At 35.7% G+C, this 25,290-nt stretch overlaps 2 protein-coding genes across 5 annotated transcripts; one reads left to right on the top strand and one right to left on the bottom strand.

Moving 5' to 3' along the window:
• The first annotated feature begins 4,142 nt into the window (after positions 1-4,142).
• LOC135165931 (gamma-tubulin complex component 5) lies at positions 4,143-17,846 on the top strand. Its single transcript, XM_064127744.1, has 6 exons — positions 4,143-4,363; positions 6,514-8,923; positions 10,185-10,385; positions 11,089-11,171; positions 12,301-12,460; positions 16,769-17,846. The coding sequence occupies exons 1-6, from the start codon at positions 4,277-4,279 to the stop codon at positions 16,795-16,797; spliced, it is 2,970 nt and encodes a 989-aa protein (XP_063983814.1). The 5' UTR covers positions 4,143-4,276; the 3' UTR covers positions 16,798-17,846.
• On the bottom strand, positions 17,618-24,699 carry LOC135165933 (ras-related GTP-binding protein C). Of its 4 annotated transcripts, none has more exons than XM_064127746.1 (3): positions 24,559-24,699; positions 22,966-23,114; positions 17,618-20,934 (listed from the first exon to the last, which is right to left on the bottom strand). In XM_064127746.1, exons 1-3 carry the CDS (start codon positions 24,559-24,561, stop codon positions 19,911-19,913), a joined length of 1,176 nt encoding a protein of 391 aa, XP_063983816.1. In that variant the 5' UTR covers positions 24,562-24,699; the 3' UTR covers positions 17,618-19,910. The 4 variants fall into 4 exon arrangements, with proteins under 4 accessions (XP_063983816.1, XP_063983815.1, XP_063983817.1 ...); XM_064127745.1 differs by lacking the exon at positions 24,559-24,699 and adding an exon at positions 24,397-24,504; XM_064127747.1 differs by lacking the exon at positions 24,559-24,699 and having other exon boundaries at positions 22,910-23,050.
• Positions 24,700-25,290: the final 591 nt, after the last annotated feature.

Here is a 25,290-nt window from a genome sequence, read left to right as displayed (position 1 = left end):
CTTCCTATCCAACTGGGCCTTACGGGAAGTCGTCCAGAGGGTTCAGGGGATCCAATTGATTTTTCTATTGACAAACAAAATAATTTTTTAATTTCGATGAAAAGTAGATACCCACATGTAATTGTGACGCCCACAGGTCAAAAATGGCCCTGATTAATTAACATTACAAACTTAGGTTGGCTGTAATTAGACAAGTTAATATAGCCATGTGATCCCTCTAGAAGCCGGCCCTTAAGGATGTTTAGGCATCAGGGCGAAAATGTAAAGAATCTCTAGAAAATGGTTTCATTCAATAACTGATTATATAAAAAAAATTAACCAAAGTTCCGGGGCATTCATTGACTTTGTTGCTACAATACTTAATAAGCAATTTAATACACGTTGTTATGAGGCAATGGTCCAAAATTGTGAAAAACTGCGATATTTTACGTAAAAATGTTGAAAAAAATCTGTAATTTTTAACTTGAAGAACTTTTAACTGTTCAACCCCTGCTAAGATTCCCCTGATTAGTTGACTTGATGACTAATTATTAACGATTTTTCCTTAAAATTAAAAATAATGTCATATGGGCACCACGATATGGCGACGGTGCAATGACGTAACCCCTCAGCCTCTGAATGATTTTAGTTTGAAACTCATAAAAAGTTAAAAAATGAATAAACATCATATTCACAGAATCATAAAATGATATCAGATTCTGGGTAATATTTTTATTTACTGATCGTGAACGGGTGATATAAATTATATTTTTTCTTCAATATTGTATTTTAAACACTTCAATTTCCAGGGGAAAATCTCAAAATTCACGATTGTTGACAATCGAGGGTTTATCTTTTTACTTTCTGCTGAGTTGTCAATTGCCTCGTCAGATCTATTAATAGGCAGTGTCTATTCACACGCACCCTGTAGTTTTTCGCTTAAATTCACATATCAATTTTTAGGTGAATTTAAAGCAATTTCACTAAAGCCTTTTTTTATCCTGGATTTGAGGTAATGCCTGGTGTGCATATAAGTCCGTGCTTTGGGCCCGTTTTTACGATAGATATACGTGAGATTCCAGCGATGCAATCTGCAACTTGCAATCCCATTCGTCCTGCAAGGAAGTCCTCATGTGTGCTGAGTAGAAAAGTTATCAAAATCCCATTTTTTTGATCCACAGTGGCAGTAATGATGGATATAAATTATATTGGGATATGGGTAAAAGTATATAAATAAATGTAGCAATACAATCAATTACTTCTACTAGAACTCTTTATTTCTGGCAGGAGGAAGGCAGGACTGACCTACAGGACTGGTGTCCAGAGACTAACTCCTTACTATTCGCAAAAACTTTACTAAGGAAAAAAGCAGAGAACATTTATGACTCCAGAGGACAGAGTTTCCTTTGAATACCACATGTGTTAAGGATTACAATGCTCTCAAATTCGGAGCACAACAGATCATAAATTAATCCTTTCCTGGAGACTCTTTCAAACACATTATAAACCTTGTCGAGTGATTTTTGTTGAAAAAAAAGAAGAGCTTCGTTCTAATTTTCCAACAAATTATATATGAACTGAGCAATAATGAATAAGTTGTTGAATTTTTTTTAGAATGAACAGTATTTCAACGATCAGTGATTTGGATTCCACCCCGGACGCTATTGAAATTTACACCAACGGCAGTAAGAGGTCAGATGGCATATCTGTTGGTTGTGCGTGCTTTTTCTCTCGGTTTAACCTCTCTCGTAGCTTTTCCATCCATCCAGAATCATCAGTATTTACAGCAGAATGTATTGCAATAAACGAACCCATTAAAATGGCATTGTCATCTCTCGCCAATAACTATTTGATTGTCATCGACTCTCTCAGTGCTCTCGACTCTCTCTTTCGATCATCAGATCACATTAAAGTGACCCTATCTCCAAACTCCAATAGTTTGGATATGGTAGAGGATTGGAAATATAAGAAAAAGGAATTGAAGGAAGAACAAGATGCAGTTCAACAGGAGATGACACTTGACAATCTTCTAACTGCCGAGAAGATCAAACTAGAGTTTCTCAGTACACGTTAAACTACTTTGTGACACGTTAAACGTACTTTATGACCAGAAACTCATTCCTGCGTAAAACTGTAATGAGAAACTCTGAAAGAGCAAATTCTTTGAAACTTTAATTTTAAGAAGTTATTTAGTAATGTGTTACTAAAAAAATTATTGATAATTAATAAATACCCATGGGATGGTGGAGGATAGCTGCAGGGCGTGTAAGAGGGAAAAGGAGGAAATAGGGCATGTTTTCGGATTCGAGGAGTTAAGGGGTTACATGGGTTTCAGGGTTTCAAAAAATCGATTTTTTTTTTGTCTTATTAAATTCTATAACATCTCTAGAATATTGTCCTAAATTTTCAAGTTGATCCGAGTAATAGTTTCGGAGATACAGCCCTGAAAAGACGGACGCTTGAGGTCAGGTAATTCAAAGTGTCTAGAGCCGTTTAAAGTGTCTAGAGCCCAGATAAGCCAGGGTTCGTCATCGACAGGAGCAAAAGGATGCCCTGGACATTGCAGCTGCAGCAGGTTCTCTACTTTATGGCCCAGGAATCGACGATTCAATGTAAGTTGAAAAAAAAAATTTTTTTCCCCACTTTTATTGTCTCCAAAACTTTAAACGCGTTTTTCTCAAAACTATGTTTTCAAAGTCGGTTGTCAAGATTTCTCGCGAACTACTCAACCGATCTTAATGAAATTTTACACAAGTCTTCGAGATATCATTTACAAGGTCTTAAAGGAAGGATTTTTTTTTTTTAATTACAACTATTTAAAAATAAAAAATTTTCGAGAAATTTTCATCAAAATTTGCATTTTTTTATAAAAATGTCTGCCAAAAATCGAATTTTCATTTTTTTTTTCCTTCGTCCAATACCTAGTTTATTGTCTTTACTAAAACACGAATTTTTTCCTTTCATTTCAGATAATCCTGAAAGAAGTTCGGCTGACAACGCGGAGGCACCTTTTTTCCGAGGGACTGCCGGAAATGGCGTCGTAATGGCCGCCATCTTGATATTTTTTTTTGAAAATTTCACAAAATGTTTATTAAATATGTATCTTTTAAATAATAAAAAGTTTCATGTAAATATTTCATTTTTTATATGCAAAAAAAATTATTGAAAAAAGGCCGTTTTTTGCCCAAGGAAACCCATGTAACCCCTTAATGAACAGGCTGGGGGAAGAGGACGAGAGGTGGTGGAAAAGATGGTGCAAAAGAAGTAGTCGGAGATACTGGAAGGAGAGGATGGTGGATTCTGGGAGCGCCTCCGGAGAAGAGAATTTGCGAGAGGCTGAGGAGGGTAGAGGAAGCGTTGATGAAGGTACCAGGGGATAAAAGATGAAGATGAAGAGGGAGGAGAAGTGGGGCCCAAAGAGAAGAAAGAAAAGGAGACGGACAGTTAGAACTAAGGAGAAGAGTTCAAAAGGAAGAGCAGGGGTCGAAAGAAGAATAAATTATTAGTGTTTTTCTGTTTTTGTTTATATAAATGCTGCTTGTTGTTTTTATAAATGTTGCTAGTAAATTATAAGAGATTGCAAGAGAGGCTGGGGAGGATGTGAAACGAAGAAGAAAACTTTTGTAACATCAAGGAAATATATAGTAGATAAATAAATAATAAATACCCATGAGTAAGCTGATTTTTTAAAAACATTTTTCAACTTCGTGCAATCAACTTGAATTCGTTATGTCTTTATACACGTCAAAATATTAATTAAGCTCCCAGGTTCGATTATATGAGCAAAATATTCATGTTTTCATCAACAATTAATCGGAACACTACTGGAGCAAAAATCGAAGAATACAAATAACACATTTTTGCATTTCTTTTCCTTTATTCACGAATAAAAAAGGCTCCTATTGGCTTTAAACACTTGCGTTTAACTTTTATTTACGGAGATTGAAGAATCAAACTCAGCCCAATCGACGACACTTTAATTTTCTTTTGAAGAGCGTTGGTTTCATTCCTCAATATTCATTGAGGATGGAGAGACAATTTTTCAATGAACAATGCACCTCACATTCTTCCTCCGCCAGAATCGACGCCGGCGCCTCCTACCGCTGGGGTCATAACTAGCGTTGACGAGGGGTCACCCTACCCCAGGGTTCTGAGCTTCTACTTTAGTGTATCCTCTCTGTCAAAAAATATTAACTACTACTGCACAAAAAAAATCATTTGAATCGAAGATGGTGAAGAATGTTGTGATTCCATTAAAATTACCTTTTAATCGGCTGGAAAATGGAATGAAATTTGCATGAATACATTAAAAATGGGTTCGAAGATTCTGAATGACATTCAAAATGATCTCAAACTGTTAATAACCTCCTTAACCGGCTTCGAGGTGAGTAGAAGAGGTTATGTTTACCAGTCAATCGTACATTTTGCAATATAAAACTAGAACTGAACTACATTCCAATTTCGTGACATATATGGCTCGAGATTATGACCTATGTTCTCCTTTTTTACTAATATATTATGTTACTAATGCCAGGAAGTGAACATTAATAATAACTAATTCATTAAGGGCCATATAGCTCTTGAAATTTATGGGAAAAGTATTTCTCAGCTGTGTAACCCGGCATCAGCTGGACAAAATAACTGAAAAATTAATAACGTTTTTTTTTAGAAATGTTGCCTTTGAGAAAATATTATTGTTATGCTTTCTACTTTTCCACACGGAGAGAAAAATTCTTTAAAAATGACGAGCCTGTTTTGTAATCTGTCAGTCAAAACAGTATTCAGTAAAAATTACGAAACAGATACGGATTTCTTCACTGAACAGTTCTGACTTTTTCTGAAACATTTTGGACTTTTTCCTGAAGGTTCACTGAAGCAGTGCAAAACGGTTCCGTAATTTTTATTGAATATTGTTTTAACTGACAGATTACAGGACTGACACGTAATTTTTAAAGAATTTTTCTTAATTTTAAAATTTCCTTAATTTTCTTAATTTTTGTTAATTTAGTTAATTGCAATGACACATTTTCTAGAATGGTATGAAATGCGGAAAAACTAGGTTTTTTATATCATGTCCGTGTGTATGTGCTGCAAAATTCGCAATTTTAAAGATTAATTATGGAAAAGCTGTGAAAAAATACAGTCAAATTTGTAACTGAAACTCTGAATTTTCAACTTATAATAGCTATAATTTACCTGTCCTTTGATGCGTCGTTTCAGCTCTATCCGTCCAGTAGTTTTTCAGATATAACAACTTTCGTAAATTTGATTTTTTCTCAATATCTCAAAACCTATTGTTGACATTTTGTACACTTGTAGCTCTCATAACATAAAAGGCTGTTATTTTGGATGGGCTCAATCATCCAGGCGCTTCCTTTTGCATGAATAGACTCCTTTGAATATTTCATGAACTACTCAACAGATTTCAATTTTTATTTTCAAATTACTGGTCTCAGTGGGCATCATACAAAGTTATGAAAATATGCATTTGCTCTCATACAAAAATCGTGAGATATTCCCATGTTTACGTTTTTTTATATTTTCAGTGTTCTCCATTCAATAATTTGGTGAAAAATTGGAATAGCAGTTCAAAATTTGTTATGATCATAGCTTTTACGATATGAAAATATCATATGAAAAAACAGACGTCGGATGGACGCAGTTCGTCGGCTGGTTATTACAAAATTTATTGTTTTATTGAAGTTCATGTTACTAATAGATTAGATATATCTTTCTAAATCCTCTGGCGAATGCCAGTACCAGAACTACCTCACATCGCGAATCTACCTTTTCATTTTTGAAATCGAATGGCTGAGGCTCCATTCAGAAGCATAATATCAGTTGAATTGGTAGAAATCAAGGAAAAATAATAATAACGCGTAAAGTATCGGTCACATCACTTGTGTCGAATAGCGTCGGTCGCCTGCTCGCTTTTAATTGTTCAATTAATTAATTAAATTGATGCTATGGAGTTTCACAGATATAGTGAGATAAAAAATCAGCGCCAAGAACCTTAGTTTTCCTTCAACTATATCTTTTCATCATACAGAACTGTTGTTCAGTTTTCTTTCTTATTTCTATTATTTTTTTTTAATTTTTAGGTCAAACCAATACGCAAAACCTTTTCTTGGCACAGTTTTTACAAAAATTTACTTTTATTTCTGTTGGATTTTTCATGAGCACTTTGAGAGCTAAAAGGTCCAGGGTGTTGTTTCCCTTTATAAAATCTAGTTAGTTCCTCTGAAGAATCAGTACAGCGTGGATGTGTTTTTCGAGCACAATTATTTGAGTTAAATAATAAAGTAGAGAAATAGTTACAACTAAAAACAGAATTATTATTCCAAATAACCCACTTCCAATAATTGCTTTCAGTATATTATTTTCAAAAATGTATTTCTCTTGGTACCATCCAAGATCCTAGCGACCTTCTGCTAGAATTCCCTTGAAAAAATCATTCTGTTATCGGACTGATTCTAATTGCCATCGCCATGTGTTACCCCCGGCAGCTCACTGAACGAATTAATTTCTTTCCAGGAGCCAGATGAGGGTTATCACCTGTGTGAGCGTTACGTTTTTTCCAACATGAAGCACCACCGTTTCCTATCAATCAACAGTCACGAGGTGAAACGCACAATCGCCGAAGTTGAGGAAAAATTTCGAATTTACGGAAAATACGCTGTTGCAAGAGACTTTAAAAATCTCGTGGAGAACTTCCTCACAAGTTTTGATTTCGATCATCATCCACAGTACGATCTCCAATGGTCTCTCCTCTGCCTGCTTCTGAATCTCTCAAGAGACACCGAAAAATCCGAAATCGATTGTCTCCACACGACAAAGATTGACAAGACATTAGCAGCCTCCGAGGAAGTCGACGAGATCGATTGGGGCGAGCATCTTAAAGAGGGCGAGGCTGACTTTTTCAACAAGTATGCAAGTAGCTCCGAATCCGAGTGGAGTGACGATGATGATGAGAAACCATTGATAACTCATGAAAAATCCCAAAAGCTTCATAACGAGCCATGCCCCCTTTCCCTAGAACCTGCACATCCTCTTCCCGATCAGAAGCCCTCTTCAATTTTCCAATCAGCCATCGAGTCCCGCAATTGGCTGGACTCAAACGTCGAAAACACCTGGTGGAACGTCATAAACACGAGTGACACCAGACCTAAACTCAATTTTTCTCCTGTCGATCTCTGTAGAATTTATGACAGAGAAATTCTCAACAATTCTAAACCTGTGATGATCATTACCGAGTACCAAGCATGCAGGGAACTGCTGTGGATGTTTCATGTGCCCATGGAGATGACGATCTTCAAGAAAACATCGCTCAATTCATTTCATGTCAAAGACAACATATCAATTACGAGTTTAACTCCGAAATCATTCCACTCAGCATTCTCCACCTATTGCAGATACCTGGAGATGGTCAATCGAATTAATTTATTTAGAAGGAGTATCCATGACATTTATGAGGGGGGAGAGCTTCCTCCTTTGACACTTGAGGCCTACCATTCGTCCATCAGAGATTACTATTGTGATGTCAACAGAAAAATTATTGAAATCGAACAACGAGTGATGAAACAGAACGACATAAACACAATTTTAACTCTGTCGAGGGAATTGGAAGTGCACTTGAACACTCTGGAGACTCTGGATGAGATTCACAGGTCTGTGGTAATTCCAGAAAACGATGAGAGTCATTGGACGAAGTCTTATAAATTGCTTTCATCGATATACAAGGAAATGGAGAACTCCAGCAGTCGAAAACGTACCAATCTCTGTGCCTCGTTATATCTGTCATCACTGAAGGTCTACCTGAACATCATCGACACTTGGCTGAGTGAAGGACGTCTGGAGGACTTCAGAAATGAATTTCTCATCTCCAAAGTCAAAGGAGAGAACTCGGACACGCAGGATAAAGACAGAAGCGAGAATTCTTTGTTTTCGTCTAGGATTACATTCGTTGTTATGGAAAATGACGGACCTGATACGGCTGATCCGATCATGAAAAAATTGTTTAGGAAAGTCAGGGATATGGGAAGGAGTGTTGAGCTGCTTGTGACCTTGAACAGGATATCTGACATGTGGAGAGCTCATTCGGAAGAGTTTGAAAAGAGAATTCCTCTTTGCGAAGAATTTATCAGACGAATTATGGAGGGATTGGAAAGGTTCGGGGAGAGAGATGAGACTGATGATGCTGATGATGTCAATGACACCATGGAGAGTGACTCTGATGGTCAATCTGATCAGCGATTTACTGAGTTGGAGGAGAATATCAGACAGCAGGTGCTCAGGATTAATAATCCATTCCTGATGAAGGTTTTTCAGAAATATTTGCCTCCCATCAATGTTGATGTTGTTGATTGCAAAGAACAGGAGACACCGGAACGATCTGGAAAATCCCTCTGGGGAATTCAAATCTTCAAAAGATTAGAAGCCATTTCTCCGTATGTTTTACCTTTCAGAAAGGTCCTCGAGGAAGTTCTTGATAAAATCCTCGATAAAAGATACTCCTGTGCTGCCAAATTAGTGAAGGACATTTTGATTAATGAGTACAAACTGGAAAAACATCTGAGGCTGATGAGATCTGTTTTCATGATGGAACGGGGACATGTTATGACGAGGTTTTATCAAATGATGTTCGCAGATGTCGAGAGGAATGTGTCGGTCAGTAATCCGGAGAGTCTGACGCATCTGTTGGAGGAGGTACTGTCAGATGAGTGGAGAGATTCGAGTTCTCATAATCGCTGGTCTATTTCCTTGAAAGATGTCTGCACGCGGCAAGTCTTGCAGGCTGTTGATCACATCGTGTTGAATTATGATGTTGATTGGCCGATTAATATGGTGCTGACGAACGAGGCATTGCAGAAGTACAATGGTATCTTCAGATTTGGATTGAAGTTGAAATGGGCGCTGTGGGCACTCAATAATTTAAGATTTAGTGGTGAGTTATCAGCTCTCAAACACTGAGAAAAAATCATTATTTATCCGAACATTAAATCGTTTGGAAATCATTTAATCTTAGAGCATAGGGTCCCACAAAATTTCGATCTTGCCTTCCTCGGGAATGAGGGGCATTGGTGAATTTATTGACGTGGAGTAATCCTGAGAGTCTCTCTATGTACTTATTAATCTCGACATCACCTGTACATCTTACACTTATGTAATATTATAGTTCATTTCATTACAAATATTCATTATAGTATTATTGATCACACGAGTTAATTATTACAGTATCATTCATCATATCAGCAATTAATCAGAGCATTATTTTTTATATGAAGAATTCACTGTGAGGTCAATAAATTCTAGTTAGTCGAACATTCAATCCCAAGATGTGGAACACTATACAAATTTTCCACTTTATGTGGTGAATTGTCCAATAATATATTGAAATGATGAATTGTGCTGTAATACGTAGAGGTGGAACCAGAGACCTCAACTCTCCTTCTGCTTCCGGATGGAAGCATTGCAATCCATTATTTTTCACATTCTTTAATTTTCATTGGAAATTATGTAGAATGGTCGAAAGAGATAATTATGAAGTGTGAGAGCTATGTCATTATATTCCCTTCCTCGCTGCCATTTTGCTGTAATCAACATCTACAAAATTGAACAAGAAATCGACTAAGAAAATTTTAAAAAATCAGAAACTTTCACACATTATTGACCTTAAGGAGAATTAACTTTAGGCAGAAGAGTGGCTCAATCGTCGAATAGTTTTCGAAAAAAGCGATTTGTTTTTCAATGGTTTTTCGTTAATATCTCCGAAATTAATGAATTGTTTTGATTTTAGTTGTTTTCAAAATATTCGTCTCGATACTCCCTATGTAAATCGATTAAAAGCTATATACGTGTTGTCAGAAAGTTATGAGATATTTGGGGTTTTCTTTTTTTTGAAAAAATAGTTTTTCGCTCTTTGGCGTTGGTAAAAATTGAAAAATCAAGTTGAAAGGTGGAGAAAACATGTTTTTCATGACGAAAACGGTTCGTATATCAGATGAGCTCAATCGAATTTGGACTTATGAACAGTCTTATGAAAAGATCCTTGAAAAATTATGTGAAATAATTTTCTGAAAAGTATATCGTATGCAGATAATTCCAGTGCAAGAATGTTTGTTACCAACTTTTATACGAAACAATCGTAAATCCTTAAACTAATTCTGAATTCGTTAATTTTAAGATATTACTTATATTATTTACAGATCTTGAAGGAAAGGATTCTGTACATATGAATGATATGCTTCACCACTTTCACATGAGAAGACTGGAGAGCTTGAGATTCTGGTTATTACATGCTATTGGCTCCATTCACTCTTATTTATGTGGGCAAGTATTGCAGAGTCTTGGATTGATCTTGGAAGAACAGTTGGCAACGGCTGATAGCTTAGATGCTATTATTCAAGGTACCAACTGCACAGTCCGGCTTTGCCTGGTTAGAATAAGAGAAAATTGAGTAACAAGATTCTTGACAATTACTGTAATTATCAAGAAACTGTTTGAGAATTGCGCAAACCGTAATTATCAAACTTTTCATTTTTCTAAAACACTCGACAAATTATTCAATTTTTTTAATTCTCAATTTTTCTGGAATTTTCAGGGGTTCTAACAAATGAAAAACTTTTCGATAGTTTTTCTATTTTACAAACATTTTCCTCTAAATTTCTCTTCATAGACACGAAACGGTCGTGAGTTCCTTCGAAAGTTCCACAAACTCTACAAATTGTCCCAAAATGTCACGAACAGTTTTCGAAATTTACAAATTTCAAAAAAATTTCGAACTGAGTTTATCCGACTTCCCTATGAATTCAGAAGTTTTTCAAATTTTCTCACATTTTAGAGAAATTTCTTCAACTTTTTACAAATTTCTTGGGTTCCCGGAAAATCCCTATGAATTTATCGTATCTTCTCAAAATATTTAGAAGCTTCTTGATTATTTCTGATTTCCTGGAAATTCTGAATTGTTTCGAAAGTTCTGGAAATCCCTTCGATATTTTTACGGCGATTTTTCCTCGGGAGAAGTTTTTTACGGAGTGATAATTCCTACGATCCGTTATTCCCACTTAAAAAGATAAAAATTTCCTGTAAATTAATTTTGTTTGATTCCAGCTCACAACGATTACTTGGAAAAAGTGCACGAGCATTGTCTCCAAACTCCTCAATATTCTGATATCATGGTGACAATTAATAACGTAAGCCAGTCATTTTTGATCGAATCAAAAAAAATGTCAAAGAGGAATCAAAATTATTCTTAATTTCTCAGTGGTAATACCCCAAGACCTTCAAAATTATCGGATATTTCCCGAGAGTTTCGTTGCGTAGCAACGAGAGGGGTAAGGTTCGCAGGTTAAAAAACCCGAGCGCGAAGCGCGAGGGTTTTTCTGCGAATCTTATCCCGATCGGTGCTACGCAGGGAAACTGGAGGGAAATATCCGATTAATTTTGAAGGTCGAGGGGTATTTGGCTGGATTATTTTTTTCATTCCAATTTCAAACAATTAAATGTGTGGCATTTCACGTCATATAGTATGGTTGTTCACTCGTAGTCGTGGCTTCTCCAGCGTATATTTTTTGTCTGCACAAAATGCAGAGAATTATTTCCAAATTGTGGCTTTTGTCTTCACTGTATTATTAGGAACATTTTAAAAAATTTTTTGATCAATAATCTCCAAGGATTCCCGTCCAAATCTGCTCATGTCGAGGTAAAGTCTTTGAACTTGATTTTTTGTAATGACAGTTTTGGGGTTTGAAACGCGTACAAATTGTTTATCGGATATTTTCATTGCTTAGCAACAAACAGGGAAATATCCGAAAAATATCCGAAGTAAAACTCTCTTACTTGTACCACGTGACGGGAAATGCCACCATTTGATTGGTTGAAATTGGGATGAAAAAAATAATCACATATAATACCACAAGTGGTTCAAAATTATCGAATATTTCCCGATAGATTCGTTGCAAACAAATGAAGGAGTCAAGTTTTTCAGGCTAAAAAATCACGAGTGCGAAGCGCGAGTGATTTTTCCTGAAAAACTTGACTCCTTCATTTGTACGCAGGGAACCTAGAGGGAAATATTCTATAATTTTGAAGCTCGAGTGGTATTCAGGGGATTATTTTTCCTATCCAAATTTCGGCCAAGAGAATTGTGCCATGACATGAAAAGAGGTTTATTTGGTTAGGTGTCGTTTGTTTATCAAAATATTCAAAAAATTATCGCTGATATTCGAGGTAGGCTATACAAAATATCAACAAATGGTGCAATTCTATTGGCTGAAATTTGGGTGGGAAAAATAATCAATAATAATTTTATATCACGACTAGCTCCTTGGTATGTGTGTCCACGTGAGAGAGCGTTGGGATCGTGGAGCAAAGCAACTGATCGCCGCCGAGTTGGACCTGATGGAGTCCAGTTTTACGAAATATCACACTTATCTAGCCTTAGCGCTGCACAACGCAGTACAGCACAAGGAGGCTGATTATTGTAAGTCTGAGACCTCCGTTAACAATTTGAGGGACTTATTTCAATTCAACATTCCTCACTTCCATAGCTACACTCATATCTCCTAAAATATTTAAAGCCCCTGGAGCAAGCAATTATTAACTTCCGACCAGTACTAATTAAAACACTCGCTCCTAACTTATTACTAATCCAAACTACATTTTCACCGCGCTTCGCAAAAAAGTAATTTTGGTGATTGATTGGTACACTCGCACCAAGGATTCCTCCGGTTCTGAGCAGATCAATCAGGATATAATCACAGAACGATTTATAAAGGCATAAATTATTATAAATTGCCTTTGACTTTTTTAGTGACAATTATGAGACACTGCGAGCGAAAATCCGTCTCGAGGCTTTCCAGGGTAACTGTGCAATCTTCGCGAGTGCGATACCTTCCGTTACTTATGATTTAAGGCGGTATTCTGGTTTAGAAGCCTAAATCTTAAGCATTTTTCAAACTAAGATTTAAAAAAAATGAAAAACATTTTTACAATCCATTTTTTATATGTTATTTATTGGTATTTCAACAATATAAAAAACAATCCAAAATTCGCCAATTTACAGGCCGGTAAAGTGGAGGCCTTAAAAAAAACGGTGCACCCTGGTTGACATGATTCCACTCCTTTCAGTGATTTGAAACAAAGAATTTTGAGAAATTGTTAATCAGTTAATATGTCGCTACCGAGTAGACCTTAGCCAAAAAAAAAATTCACAAAATGGCGTGGACTTGAAAAAAAAAAAATTTTTTACCCTCTTTTTTTGACCTTTTCGAATTTTTTAAAAATATTCAAAATTGAAATTTTCCAAAATCCAGGGCTCACTCAATAGAGAGGTATATAAAGAAGATTTACACCAAATTACAAACAAATCGGTCGGGTAGAACTTGAGATATCATGACAACCACTTCGAAAAAAGTAGTTTCGAGAAAAACGCGTTTGAAGTTTGAGAAACAATTCCAGTAGAATAGATGACGCGTCACAAAATCTTCTGTATCTCCGAAAATAATTCGAATTTTGAAAAATCCTTTTAAGGGCATATTCTTAAAGGTCTAAACTTTGAAAATATGCAAAAAAAATCGATTTTTTCGTGTTCCAAAAATATATAGATGTGGAACGAAACGGTATCTAGAATTGAGATTTTTCCTTTCAACTGGAAGCTTTGCAATCGTTCAATTTTGACATTTGTAAGTCGGAGCTCTTGACAATCCTTCAGTGATCTCACTCACGAGAATAAAATAATTTCGGTGTTCTAAAGTCAGATTCCGTCTTCGATAATATCATTCCATTCAATTCCATTTCAATGTATTTCTTCGATGTTACAAATGTTCTCTTTGTTCTACATGGAACCCCTCTATTAACAATCTATCCCCGGGTACATTTGGTATATCTTTTATTACATGTTTATCGTTTCGATTATCGGTGGGGTGGCCCTGACACGGGTTAGACGCAAAAAAGAGAGCTCCGTAATTAGAGTGAATGAAAAGTGTGTGCGGAAGACATACCAGAGGAAAATATAAGGAGTAAGAAGAGTCAGAAGAGGAGTCCGGAAGGAAATGAAAAGTCAGGCGGAATACGAGAAGAGAGACGAGAGGGAGAGAAAAGCATTTATTGGGGGTAAAACAGGTGCTAAAAGTAGAATGGAAAGTAAAATAGTGGGAATTCCCGCTTCTTTCCACATCGTCCGCCAGTCCACTAACCTGTACAACCCAAGCCGCTTTTCCTTTCTCTTCCTCTCCTCGTTTTCTTTGTATTCCACCTGACTTTTCATTTCTTTCAAGGTTCCTCTTCTCATGATTCTCATTCCTTATCTTTTCATCTGGTATTTCTTCCGGACACATTTTTAATTCATTCCAATTGAGAAATAGGTAATGCAAAGTCATAAATCTCTCTCCTTAAATGTCACTGTATTATCGAGATCCGCGGTAGCGTATCGGCCAAGGCAATTTTCGATACTTTCCAAATGTCCGAAAATCAGGCGGAGAGCTACTGCGTATATATTAGGATGGCCCATTTTTTCGGATCCCCTAATGTTTGAGAGCCTATCCCGGAAAATGATTCTTCCATTAATAGACTACCCAAGAAAATTTTCCAAAAAAAATTTAAACAAATTGTAGTGGTTGCGCGAAGCGTTTTAAGTTCAAGTAAAATGTCTGACCTACTGGCAGTTAAGGGTTATAAAAATTAGGTAGAAGTTAAATACCCTCAATGACGGTCCCGTGTCAGGTAGTAGGAATGACCGCGGTGGTGCTTCGGGTATCGTCCAGGTAGTACCTAAGGGGCTTTCTTCCGACATTTACAAAACATCAAAAATCAATTTAGAATTAACCTATTTTTACGATTCAAATTTTGTTGAAATTTCTGTAAATTGATTAAATTAACAATGTCTATTTTGTAATAAAAATATAAATAATTGAGAGATCTTCATATTCGAAATGAAATTATATGCTATAACCAGCTTAACGCACTAAGGGTTCAGTTCCTTTTCAGGAAAGGTCAGTCCGGCAGGCCAAATTTTTTTGCCTGGGTTCCATTTCACTGTATACGACCGCCATAAAAGCACCGGATGAGTCGGACACCTGTCTCTACACGAAAATTTGACAATTTTCTTTCCTGTTTTTCACCACATTGCATTTGCAAAAAAAAAATTTCTTTTCTCTAAATGATAGTCAGATAGTTCAATGATCATCTAACCGAATCGAGAAGAATATCGAAAACTCCCGAAGCGTCGTAGACACCACCGAAAATCCCTAAATTGAACAGAAATTACGATTTTCATTTTAATAACAAATCGTTTTTTTGTTGGGAGAAAAATCTTATCTTACTCTTAGCCTTTCTGCCGGAAAGTGTACGAGAGTTCATAACGAAAGGTCGAGTCATTGTATTTAAAAAAAATTATTATTGCATTTGGTCTGTCCGTCACGTGTAAAAGTCCATAAGAAATGAAACCAGTTGGCGCAACCTCTAAAAATGTTTTTAAAAATCCGAAAAAATTCACATATGATCCTGATATTTTTAGCTATGTGTACCACGAATAGGCAGGGTGAAATTCGATTTCCTTCACTTATGGGCCATCCTAGTATATATACATGACACAACTACCCCCTCCACTACTCCCGAATAATAGTAATGCAACAAAATACAAATGCGCAGGATTACGAGAGAATGAACCTTACTTTCATAATATAAATCGCGTATAATCTACCCATTTCCGGCCGTATTTCTTGTTTCTGATTAATATTTTAAGAGATACGTTCATTAACATTGTGTAACATTTTCTATTTCCGTGATTGAGGTTATTTCTGTCATTGGCTATGATCGATCCGTAATCAAGTTAACTTGTGATAAAAGGTTTTGTGTAGAATGGCAGATGTGATTCAATATTTTGTGATCAACTGTACCCGTGATAAATAGTAATATCGAATTGTTAGGGGGCGCGACTCACCGCGACGTTCACGCCGTTGGTCCCAGGTAACGGAAGTGAGCCGTGATGATAGGATATTTAGACTGTTCCGTTAATCTTAGTAACAATAGATGGGTATAAAATATCAAATAATGGATAGCTGGTGCGAGTCTATTGAGAAATTACTGTAACTTCCTTTTATGTTTCCACTCATTGTCATGAAGCAATCTTTCAATGCTTGTGTGAAAAGTAGTTTTTGGGAAAAATGGTCCATCAAAATCGATTCATGTGACGTCGATTTATCGGGATATCGATATGACAAAATCCATCTGGAAATATTTATTGAAAAATTGTTGTTTTTTCATTCACCAAAGTGTTTGTTCGCTTTGCGAAAATTCCTGAAAAAATGTCAATAAAAAGTATAAATTGAATATCGATAGTGGGAGCGAAAGATCGATACTTGCAATATAACGGTGTAGAAAGATCGAGTACCAACGATTATTGAACTGCTAATAATGTTCGATATTGAAAAAATCAAGTGAATCGATAAAGATCGATTCATGTAAAGTCGATTTGTCGAGATATCGATAGGGAACGATTTATTAAAATTTTTTTTTTCATTCGGCGAAGTATTCTGTATTCTGTCTGCATTTGAAAGTTTTTGGAAAATTGTGGATAAACAAGTATCAATCGATTAACCACGATTATCGAACTGCGATATATCGATATTTTGAACTATCGACATAATATCGAAGATTGCAAATTTTTCCCCGGGGAATATCACTCGGTTTCAGCCCAAGCTATTACTCTGCCACGACCCAAAAACTACTTTTCGGTACTCGTATCGAAATATACTATTTCATTTTCTTTATTTTCATGTGTTTTTTCCAGTGGCTGGCTTGACATCTGCTTTTAACTGACAGTGCTATGCAGTTGTCCCCACAAATTACACACAGAACTCACACATGCTAATCGATTGAATTAATTCCATTCAATGTAGCATCATAATGAATAGCAAAGTCATTGTACATTACCGTTATCCTACAAAATACAGTCATTAATTTCCTGTAAAATTATTAATTTCACTCGATGTGTTTGATGAGAATTGTTATCGAGGTGTCGACAAATATTGTGAATAAATTGATTTTTTTTTGTAATTTTGTGAATTCTATTACCCCTGACCACTCAACAAAATTAGATTTCATTACGTGAAGAATGAAGTCGAAATTGTTTCACGATTTTCCTTCCTCATTTCTTCCAATTGTAATTTCTACAAATTTTTTGGAGATCCAGCATTTTGTCTCGTCTAAATTAACGCTTAAGCAAATAATCTCCATGCAGAATAAAGTAAAAAAAACTCAAATCCGCATCTTTCTACACTGAAAAACAAATTAACATTTAGCAAATCTGTATTCATATCAATTTTGATTTCAAACGACGCTTCGGACTTGATACACATTTTAAAATCAAACTAATGTCGTCTTATTGAATGTTCATATTACAAATATATAATTAGGAAGAAAATACATTAAAAAATATTTTAAGCTTATCGTAACTTAAAAAAATAGTTTACAAGATATAGACCGACTGTAATGGTTGGGCGAGTGCGGTGTTGCTCCGGCGATCATCGATGCTAAGCAGCGTTTCGTTGGGACACTACTTGGATGGGTGACCGTTTGGGAACACCGTTCGCTCGCTCAAAAATTACTGCACGGAAGGCACGGGTGTGGAGACCCAGTGTACCCTTCTAGTCAGTGTGACGGAAGGGTGCACTGGGACCCTGTACTATCGGCCGACTGTACGGTAGAGGTTTTCCATGGTTTTCCTCTACTCCTGTGCAAATGCAGTACAGTTGGGGAAAAAAGTCGGTCCCATGGCACCGCAGGGGAAGGGAATAAAATGTAAAAACCCGAGGGGGTGTATACATGTGAAAATAAAATAAATAGTTTACAAGATATTTTAAAATTTTTGTTATTTTTTCAAACAAATTATTCATTTTCAAAAAATTTATCCATATATTATGTATCCATATATTTCTATTCAGATATACAAATATAAAATAACAATTTACTTTTCAAGGTTAAATAAATTTGAGGAATTACTAAATCTATCGCATCATCCACAAAATACATTAGAAACAAAAGTTGTTAATTTTTTTTTTAATGTAGGATCAGAAACATATTATTCATTACAGAAATATAATTGTTTTAATGGGAGAGGTCATCACGAGGTTTATTAATAATTGATCCTAAATCTATTGAAAACAAATAATAAATTCTTCTTCTCCCTGATTTCCAGACAAATTAACTCCCAAAATTCCCCTTATTGGCGAGTACCTAGCTGAAGTGGCCCACCAGACTCTCCCTCCATCAGGGATTCCCCTTCTAATCAGACCGTTAATAAAAAACGTCAATCAAATCTGGAGTGAATTGAATCCAGTCAAAGAAATTCCAAATGAAATCTCTCTCCGTGAATACGACGAGACATTCTTCCACCTCTGGTATCAATCTATCAAAAATTTCTTCGATTTATCTCGTTACAACTTCAGCGACTGCCTGATGAACTTGAAAAGTAAATTATTCTGATAATCCTAATGTCACTCTATTTGTATCAAATAGTACAACGTTGATTAACCAATCGATCAGTTAATTAAGCGCTTCTCAATTTACAGTCCATAATATTCAATTATGGGACTCTTTTATTAATTAAATCATCAATTATATTTACATTGGGGACCCGCCTTCATTATCTTTAAAGCGTTATCTAAACCATTATTTTGTTCAATTTTTATCTCAAATTTTTAACTTGATTGGTAGTCATTCGGGATTTCATAATTAACTGTTGATAATTATGAATTTTGGTAGGAAGAGAGCTTAAAAGATTGAATTGAGAAGATATAAATAAATACAGCTCGTCAAGTTAAAATCTCCAGATAACAATTTAATAAAATAACCGATTGAGAGAACGTTTTGCCTACAATTAAGCGGGGCTTTAATTTTTTAATTCTTATGGTAAATGCATCGTACAAATATACAGATTTCAATGTTCATTAATTAATCACATGATTATGTAGCGAAAGACTGAAGACAGATGAGCCCAAAAATTTAATAGCAAAAACATTTGGGGAACATCTCGGTAATGAGATGTACGGAAAAATGGCCAATGACATTGGTCCTTGGACTTCTCCTTTGCAAGGGTAGTTGACATGATTACTTCCGAATTTTTGGACTTATCAACTTCATCAGTATCGTATATGAGGAATTCATTGCCAAGTGGGACATTCCAATTGTTTAAACCCTGAAAATTGTAAAAAATAGAGTATTGCGTGACGTGGTAAATAATCTACTGAGTTTTTTCAGATCTTTTTTTTTCGTTTTTTAGTTTGACGACTTTTACAAGCGCAGCTTGACAAATTGAAATCAGAGATAAAATACTCCGGATGGAAATTGTCTGTTGAAAGGAACTCGTGGGCATGACTTCGTTATTTTACATTCCGAGATTAATGATACACTATTTCCAAAGTTTCATTTTTTAATACGAGAATATTGCATGCATTGAATACAATTATTTCAGATTTTTGTAAAATGTCAAGCAAATGAACAAAAAAGACCATTTAATGAAGCTTTTAACATATTTTCCTTTGGTCGGTGAATATTACTACTCAAAAATTTCAGAAATATTTTTATTTCATGCAAAAACATTTATCTATTTCATTAAACAAAAAAATTGCAAAAACGGGAAAAAAAATTTCCTCTCCGGTTACCATTTGTCAAGCTGTCCCAGTGACATTATACATTAAATATAAACATTGCTCAGACACTAGTTTATAAAATAATAAAACATTCTAAAGAAATTTTCAAAACTTTTCCCACGTCAGGCATTACAGTGTAATTTTACCAGAATTTTGTGCAGAAATCAGCGAATTTGACTGGCCCATTCAGCAAGGAAATCTTCACACAGCTGTTCTTAAAAGTATCTTGACACTTTCTCAACGTTATCACCCTTTACTATCTCTTTAATTTCGATTTATTCATTAACTCTGTGTGAGTACGACAGCAGTGCCATTCTGTGCATTCTCAGACTGTCCCCCGGGAGCACTGTTCCCCTCATTGCCACTAGTCGGGCTCGACGAATGATTATTAGCACTAGCTGTCTTATTCCTGAGCTCGAACACCTGCTGGATGGCCTTCCTGAAGCACAGGAAGTTGTAATCGATAACCCCCTGTCTGTCAAAATTATCCTCCCTAAGGATGCAGACAAGGGCCAGAAACTTGTTGACTTCTCTCAAGTAGAGAATCGTTCCATTATTGAGTTTTATCAAACTCGAGCTCTGATTGTCGAAGGCAGCAGCCTCAAGGTCTTCCCTCATTCCATAGATGCAGGACACGTCGATAACAACATCAATCATGTCACAACAAAGTTCATAACTCTGCATGTCCACTGGGGAACTGTCAGTGGCGATATAAATTTTCGATACCACATCAAACAAAAAAGCCTTTTCAATTGCTGAATTTGATATTAAAATGTTTAATAAATTCTCCAATGTCGGTAACTGTGGAATTAACTTCTGCACTACTTTGCTGAAGGCCTCGAAGATGCTGTGATCGTATATAGATGTTAGGTGGAAGCTTAAATGGATCTGATCGAAGCTTGAATCTGCCAGATCATCGTTTGCCCTAGTGTGAATGTCCCTTTGCGTCTCCATCTTATAATCGTCTGATAGACCATCAACTTTGTGAATGAAAACCTCGAATTTTATGGCTTGATTGACCTTGTACGCTTTCGTCACTGTTAAGTGAAGTTTATTCAGGGCCTCCATGTAGTCGTCCTGAGCATCGATAACGAATACCAGAGCTCCACAACCACCGAAGATCATGTCACTGTCGAATGTTGGATCGAAAAAGTCAATCTGCCCTGGAAAATCCCAGATCTGGAACTGCACGAAACTTGAGTTACTGATATCGTCTTTTATGATCTTGTTGGTGCTCTCGAGGAAGAGCGTCTCGTTCGGGGACATCTTATGGAAGACCACCTTCTGGATCGATGATTTTCCGCTCCTAATGAATTTTAGATGTATTAATTCGATGTTTTGTGGAGTACGAGCAGGAATTGATTTAAATATTTTCTGTAATGTTACCGTGAGGGCGGTATAATCGAACAGTACCCACTTTCCGGACGCAGAGAATTTAGTGGTAATAACACTGAGTCATTACCTGTTTTTTGCATTTCAGGACTTAATTATTATGGTATAAATTATCATGTTTGTTGGTATGAATAAGTTGTAAATAAAATAACATAACTTGTGTGAGAGTGTGTGGGAAGACGGTCTAGTGAGTTATTTATGGTTCGCAAATAGGGATCGCCAAAAAAGTAAAATTTCCATAACGAGCTTTGATTAATTTTAGGATAAGTAATTGACCCCATGCAAAATTGACCGATGAATCACTCGATAAGTGAATTTGAAAGAATCTTTAGGACTTTCAATTAATAAAAAAAAGAAGAACAAAAGGACTGAATTTGTATAATCAGAGAGCAGGTGACATATAAGATAATTAGAAACGTTTCACTAATGCATTGAATGACGAAAGGTTTTGCCAATCCTTTTCTGTGATCAGTTATCATTGGAAGGGGCAGTTTTGATTTATTCTTTTGCCATAATTTCTTATTATTAATACGTTGTTTATGTGGACGGGTTGTGAGTGCTACTTTAAAGTATCTCTACTCTCGGATCGGTATTTTACCGATCGGAAACGCTGCTTTCAAGTATTTTCAGGTGTCAAATTTTCTGACTACTTGCATAAGTAAAATTCGAGAAAATTTATACACAGATTGTATTACCCCAATTAAATTTCGGAAAGAATTGATTTTTTTAAACATTTCCTCCTTATAAACAAATACTAGAACTTGTTTCTGACACGATGAATCATCTTCTACGAAGTGTCAAAAAATTCCGTGATTTTTTGACGTCTAATAATCAAAAATTCAAATTTTAATCTTTAACTATAACGGAAATATTGATTTTCCCTTAAGACGTTGTGGTAAATTCCAATTTTTCAACTTTTTTTGTTTCAAACTGTAAGATCTATTTTGAGTATAAAGTCCGATTCCAAATGTGATCGATTTCCCTGAAACTTTTGTGTAGGTTTCGATGGTTTTTGAATTTATTAAAAGGGTAGAACCATTTTAAACCAACTTTGTAATTTGATAAATTCTGGTTTTTGCAGACGAGGGATAATTTCCTAAATAACGAAGATTGTAAGATTCGTTGGCAATATTTTTTTGAAGATTTTGTTATAATAAAGTAGAACGTTTTCTAGCTTCGCGACGTCGTCAAAGTAATTTCGATTATTATCCCCATCATTATCTTGGAAATTTACTTTTTTTACTACGTTAAATGGGCAGAATTGATCATTTTAAGAATTTACAATTTTATATTGCTTCTGATAATTACTAATACTTCAATAATTTTAAGATTAATTTTATGTTACAAAGCCCAAACTTAGATATCCAGTCATAATAGTGAAATTAAAACAAATATTGCTTTTAGTTCAATAATTAAAAAAAAAAAAAAAAAAAAAGAGTTGCCTCCTAAGCACCATTAATATGATACCTTAGACAATGTCATACCTCGCAATTGCACACCAGCATTTGTTCCTGATTATTCATCGGCTTGCTTTTCTTGGCTAAATTAGTTTTCCACGTAACTACTATTATTGTGGCTAAAGTGTTTATTTATCCTTGCATCATCAGCTGAGAACACGAGTGGACCAGCATTTTTGAGTGGGTTCCGAACCACTGGACTACCAGTTCAATAATAATTGTAGGTGGGACCGAATTCCAGGTGGAAGTTACCGAACTGATTTTGTCAACAGAATAATCTCAAGCCATATAATATCACCCAGTGTTGATACATCTTTAATTTTTTATATCAGGTAACTTCGGTCGTGAGCGTGAGTTGCGTCCGGACAGTGGGTATCGCTCGGTTACTCGGTCCCTCCCAGTACTCGAAAATAATTGCAAAATGATCCGCACACAATTTTCGATATCATCTTGTTAGTTTCACGAGATTTTGGAGTGTTGTTTGTCACCTTCTGAGGCCCATGAGAAGGATACGTGGCTTCTGTTCCCCTGGAAGCAGACCCGTGGAGCCATCACCCTCGGTATCGAAGGGGGTGTACCCGAAGTCCTGGGGGAATGAGCCCACGTCGTAGCCAGTCTGGTACTGGTCATCATCGTCCTGAATTAATTAGTTTTTTTTAAATTAGAAGTAGTTGTAGGAGATACAAAATTCTTCAAATTAATAAGTGAGGCAAAAATCATCGGGTCTATCCGATTAATTTAATTGGAAATCTGTCAGATAAATCGATGCAACAGTTTATGATATGTTATATATAACAATGTCATTGGATTTTTTGAACTTTTCAGTTGTGCAAATTCTCCGGTAAAATGGTACGATAATTTTAAAAAATGTGGCAAAGAAACAAATTGATTGCTTAAAAAAATTGTCTTAATATTTTATTAATCGAGTTTGCAGGTGAAAGTGATAACTTCAAGCGTTACTCCTCTTTTTTATAGACATTTGGGTCATTTTTCCTTCTTCGAAAATAACAATTATGTGAAAATCTTCGTTTATTTGTAGTTCCAATCGATTTAATTGTACCATCAAATGTTCGTTTCAATTCAATTGTGATTGAGTAAAAAGATGGTCACGAAAATTATAAGTTTTGCCTTGATTTTTGATGACATTTTTCAGATTTCGTTGATTTTTTAAATGAATTTTTATGAATTGGATGGATTAATTGAGCACTAGCCTATCCCTGCAGAATTGATTGACTAGCAATCGCAATGTGATCGCTCATTGATTGGTGATCAACCAACGATAGCCTGCAATCGACTGCCTGTCGACCACCACTCAACATCGATTGATTAATCATCACCTAGTCAGCGATTGGATGATGGCCGATCGGTTAACGTATGTGTGTATTCATTCTACCCGCGTGTATGCATTGATTGTTATTAAATGTTTTTTGCAGATTATTCGCTAACTCCTTAACGGATTTAAACTTTTTTTTTTAGACTTTTAATAGGAAACACTTGAATACCGAGAAGCAATTTTGCATTAAATTTCAAGGTAAGGTGTCGATTTCTTATCAAAAATATTTTGAAAAAAATATAATCAATTGGGTTCCTACTGAAATAGTCTCGAAAACTGATTTACGAACAAATTGCGAATTTTTCCAAAATGATTTGATTGACTGAGCTGAACTTGTGGTCGAAGATAGACCAGATTCAATCCCATGGTCTCCGAAAACTGGGATTTAATGTAATTGATGTAGCCCTTTATTCACTTACAAATACAAACAATCCAATTTTGGATTCCCAAATAAAATTGGAGAATCAAAAAATTGAATGATTTCAAGGTTCCCTTAGAAAGTAAAATATGGTTAGAAAATGTCACGAAATAAAAATTTCTGTTCTCAATCAAGATATTATCTAGAGAATTGTTGATTGTTCATAACCTTATCAAGACCTGAACTTCCGAACATGGAGGTGACCCTCAAATAACATCCCCCTCTGATAAAAATAAGACTTCTGCCCTGTTATTCAGGGATTCTGACAAAGACCACTGATAAACGCAAGTATTATCATCCAATAAAAATGTAAGATTAACCCTGACTCACCATTTTCAGGGACTAGCTGTGCACCCACCGGTGGCCAGAACTTGAGAATAACTCCGAGAAGAGTATTATCTTTAATAAACTTGGGGTGAATGAAATATAACTGGAAAACCTGGATTTGTTTATATTTGCCTGATGCGTATGCCAATTTTCCCAATCGAGACAACCTAGTAGGTGTGTGTGTCTACGTGACGAAGGTGGAATTTCTATTTCCACGGAGGGTCGGCTATAGGAGGACGGTGGCGCCATTGAACTTATTTGGCACGAATTTTTGAAGGTGGATTCGGTAACCGATAAATTCCTGATGAGGGTTCCCCGGAGTGCCCATCTTTCCTGAATGTTCAATCGTTAGAATCAAGGAAACCAGAAAAGGAGATTATTTTATTAGCAAATTTCAGTTTAATTATTCTGCAGCAGACATCGAATGGACAAAATGATAGATAATTAATTATAACTTATACTTTGATTATTTACAATAATAAACAAGATTGATAACTGATTATTTAAATGGGTCCTTGCACCAACTCTGGAGACATCATACCAGAAAGATATACTTTCTCCGTGCGATAATAAATAATTAAAGTTGATAGTTAAATAGTTTTTATTCTATTGAGACAATCCCTATCCATAATCCAATACATGTCGATTACCGCATCCGCGAGAAGTTGATTCCCTTATAAATCACAGGATTGATCTCTGATAGTTCCAGAAGACTCTAAATTCTTCAATAAACGC

Source organism: Diachasmimorpha longicaudata, chromosome 9, assembly GCF_034640455.1.
Source record: "Diachasmimorpha longicaudata isolate KC_UGA_2023 chromosome 9, iyDiaLong2, whole genome shotgun sequence".
In the NCBI taxonomy this organism is placed as follows: Eukaryota; Metazoa; Arthropoda; class Insecta; order Hymenoptera; family Braconidae; genus Diachasmimorpha; species Diachasmimorpha longicaudata.
Note: the sequence above shows the minus strand (reverse complement) of the source record. Positions and strands in the feature narration are given on the sequence as shown.

Excerpts from the sequence above, each read along its gene's own strand:
- LOC135165931 (XM_064127744.1), top strand. The coding sequence starts at position 4,277 with ATGAATACATTAAAAATGGGTTCGAAGATTCTGAATGACATTCAAAAT. Across the intron at positions 11,172-12,300 it reads TCATGGTGACAATTAATAAC|CTCCTTGGTATGTGTGTCCA; the intron begins GTAAGCCAGTCA and ends TATCACGACTAG. Across the intron at positions 12,461-16,768 it reads GCACAAGGAGGCTGATTATT|TGGCTGGCTTGACATCTGCT; the intron begins GTAAGTCTGAGA and ends TGTTTTTTCCAG.
- LOC135165933 (XM_064127745.1), bottom strand. The coding sequence starts at position 24,423 with ATGTTCGGAAGTTCAGGTCTTGATAAG. Across the intron at positions 23,115-24,396 it reads GAAGTTCAGGTCTTGATAAG|GACGATGATGACCAGTACCA; the intron begins GTTATGAACAAT and ends TAATTAATTCAG. Across the intron at positions 20,935-22,965 it reads CTTCTCATGGGCCTCAGAAG|GAGCGGAAAATCATCGATCC; the intron begins GTGACAAACAAC and ends AAAATTCATTAG.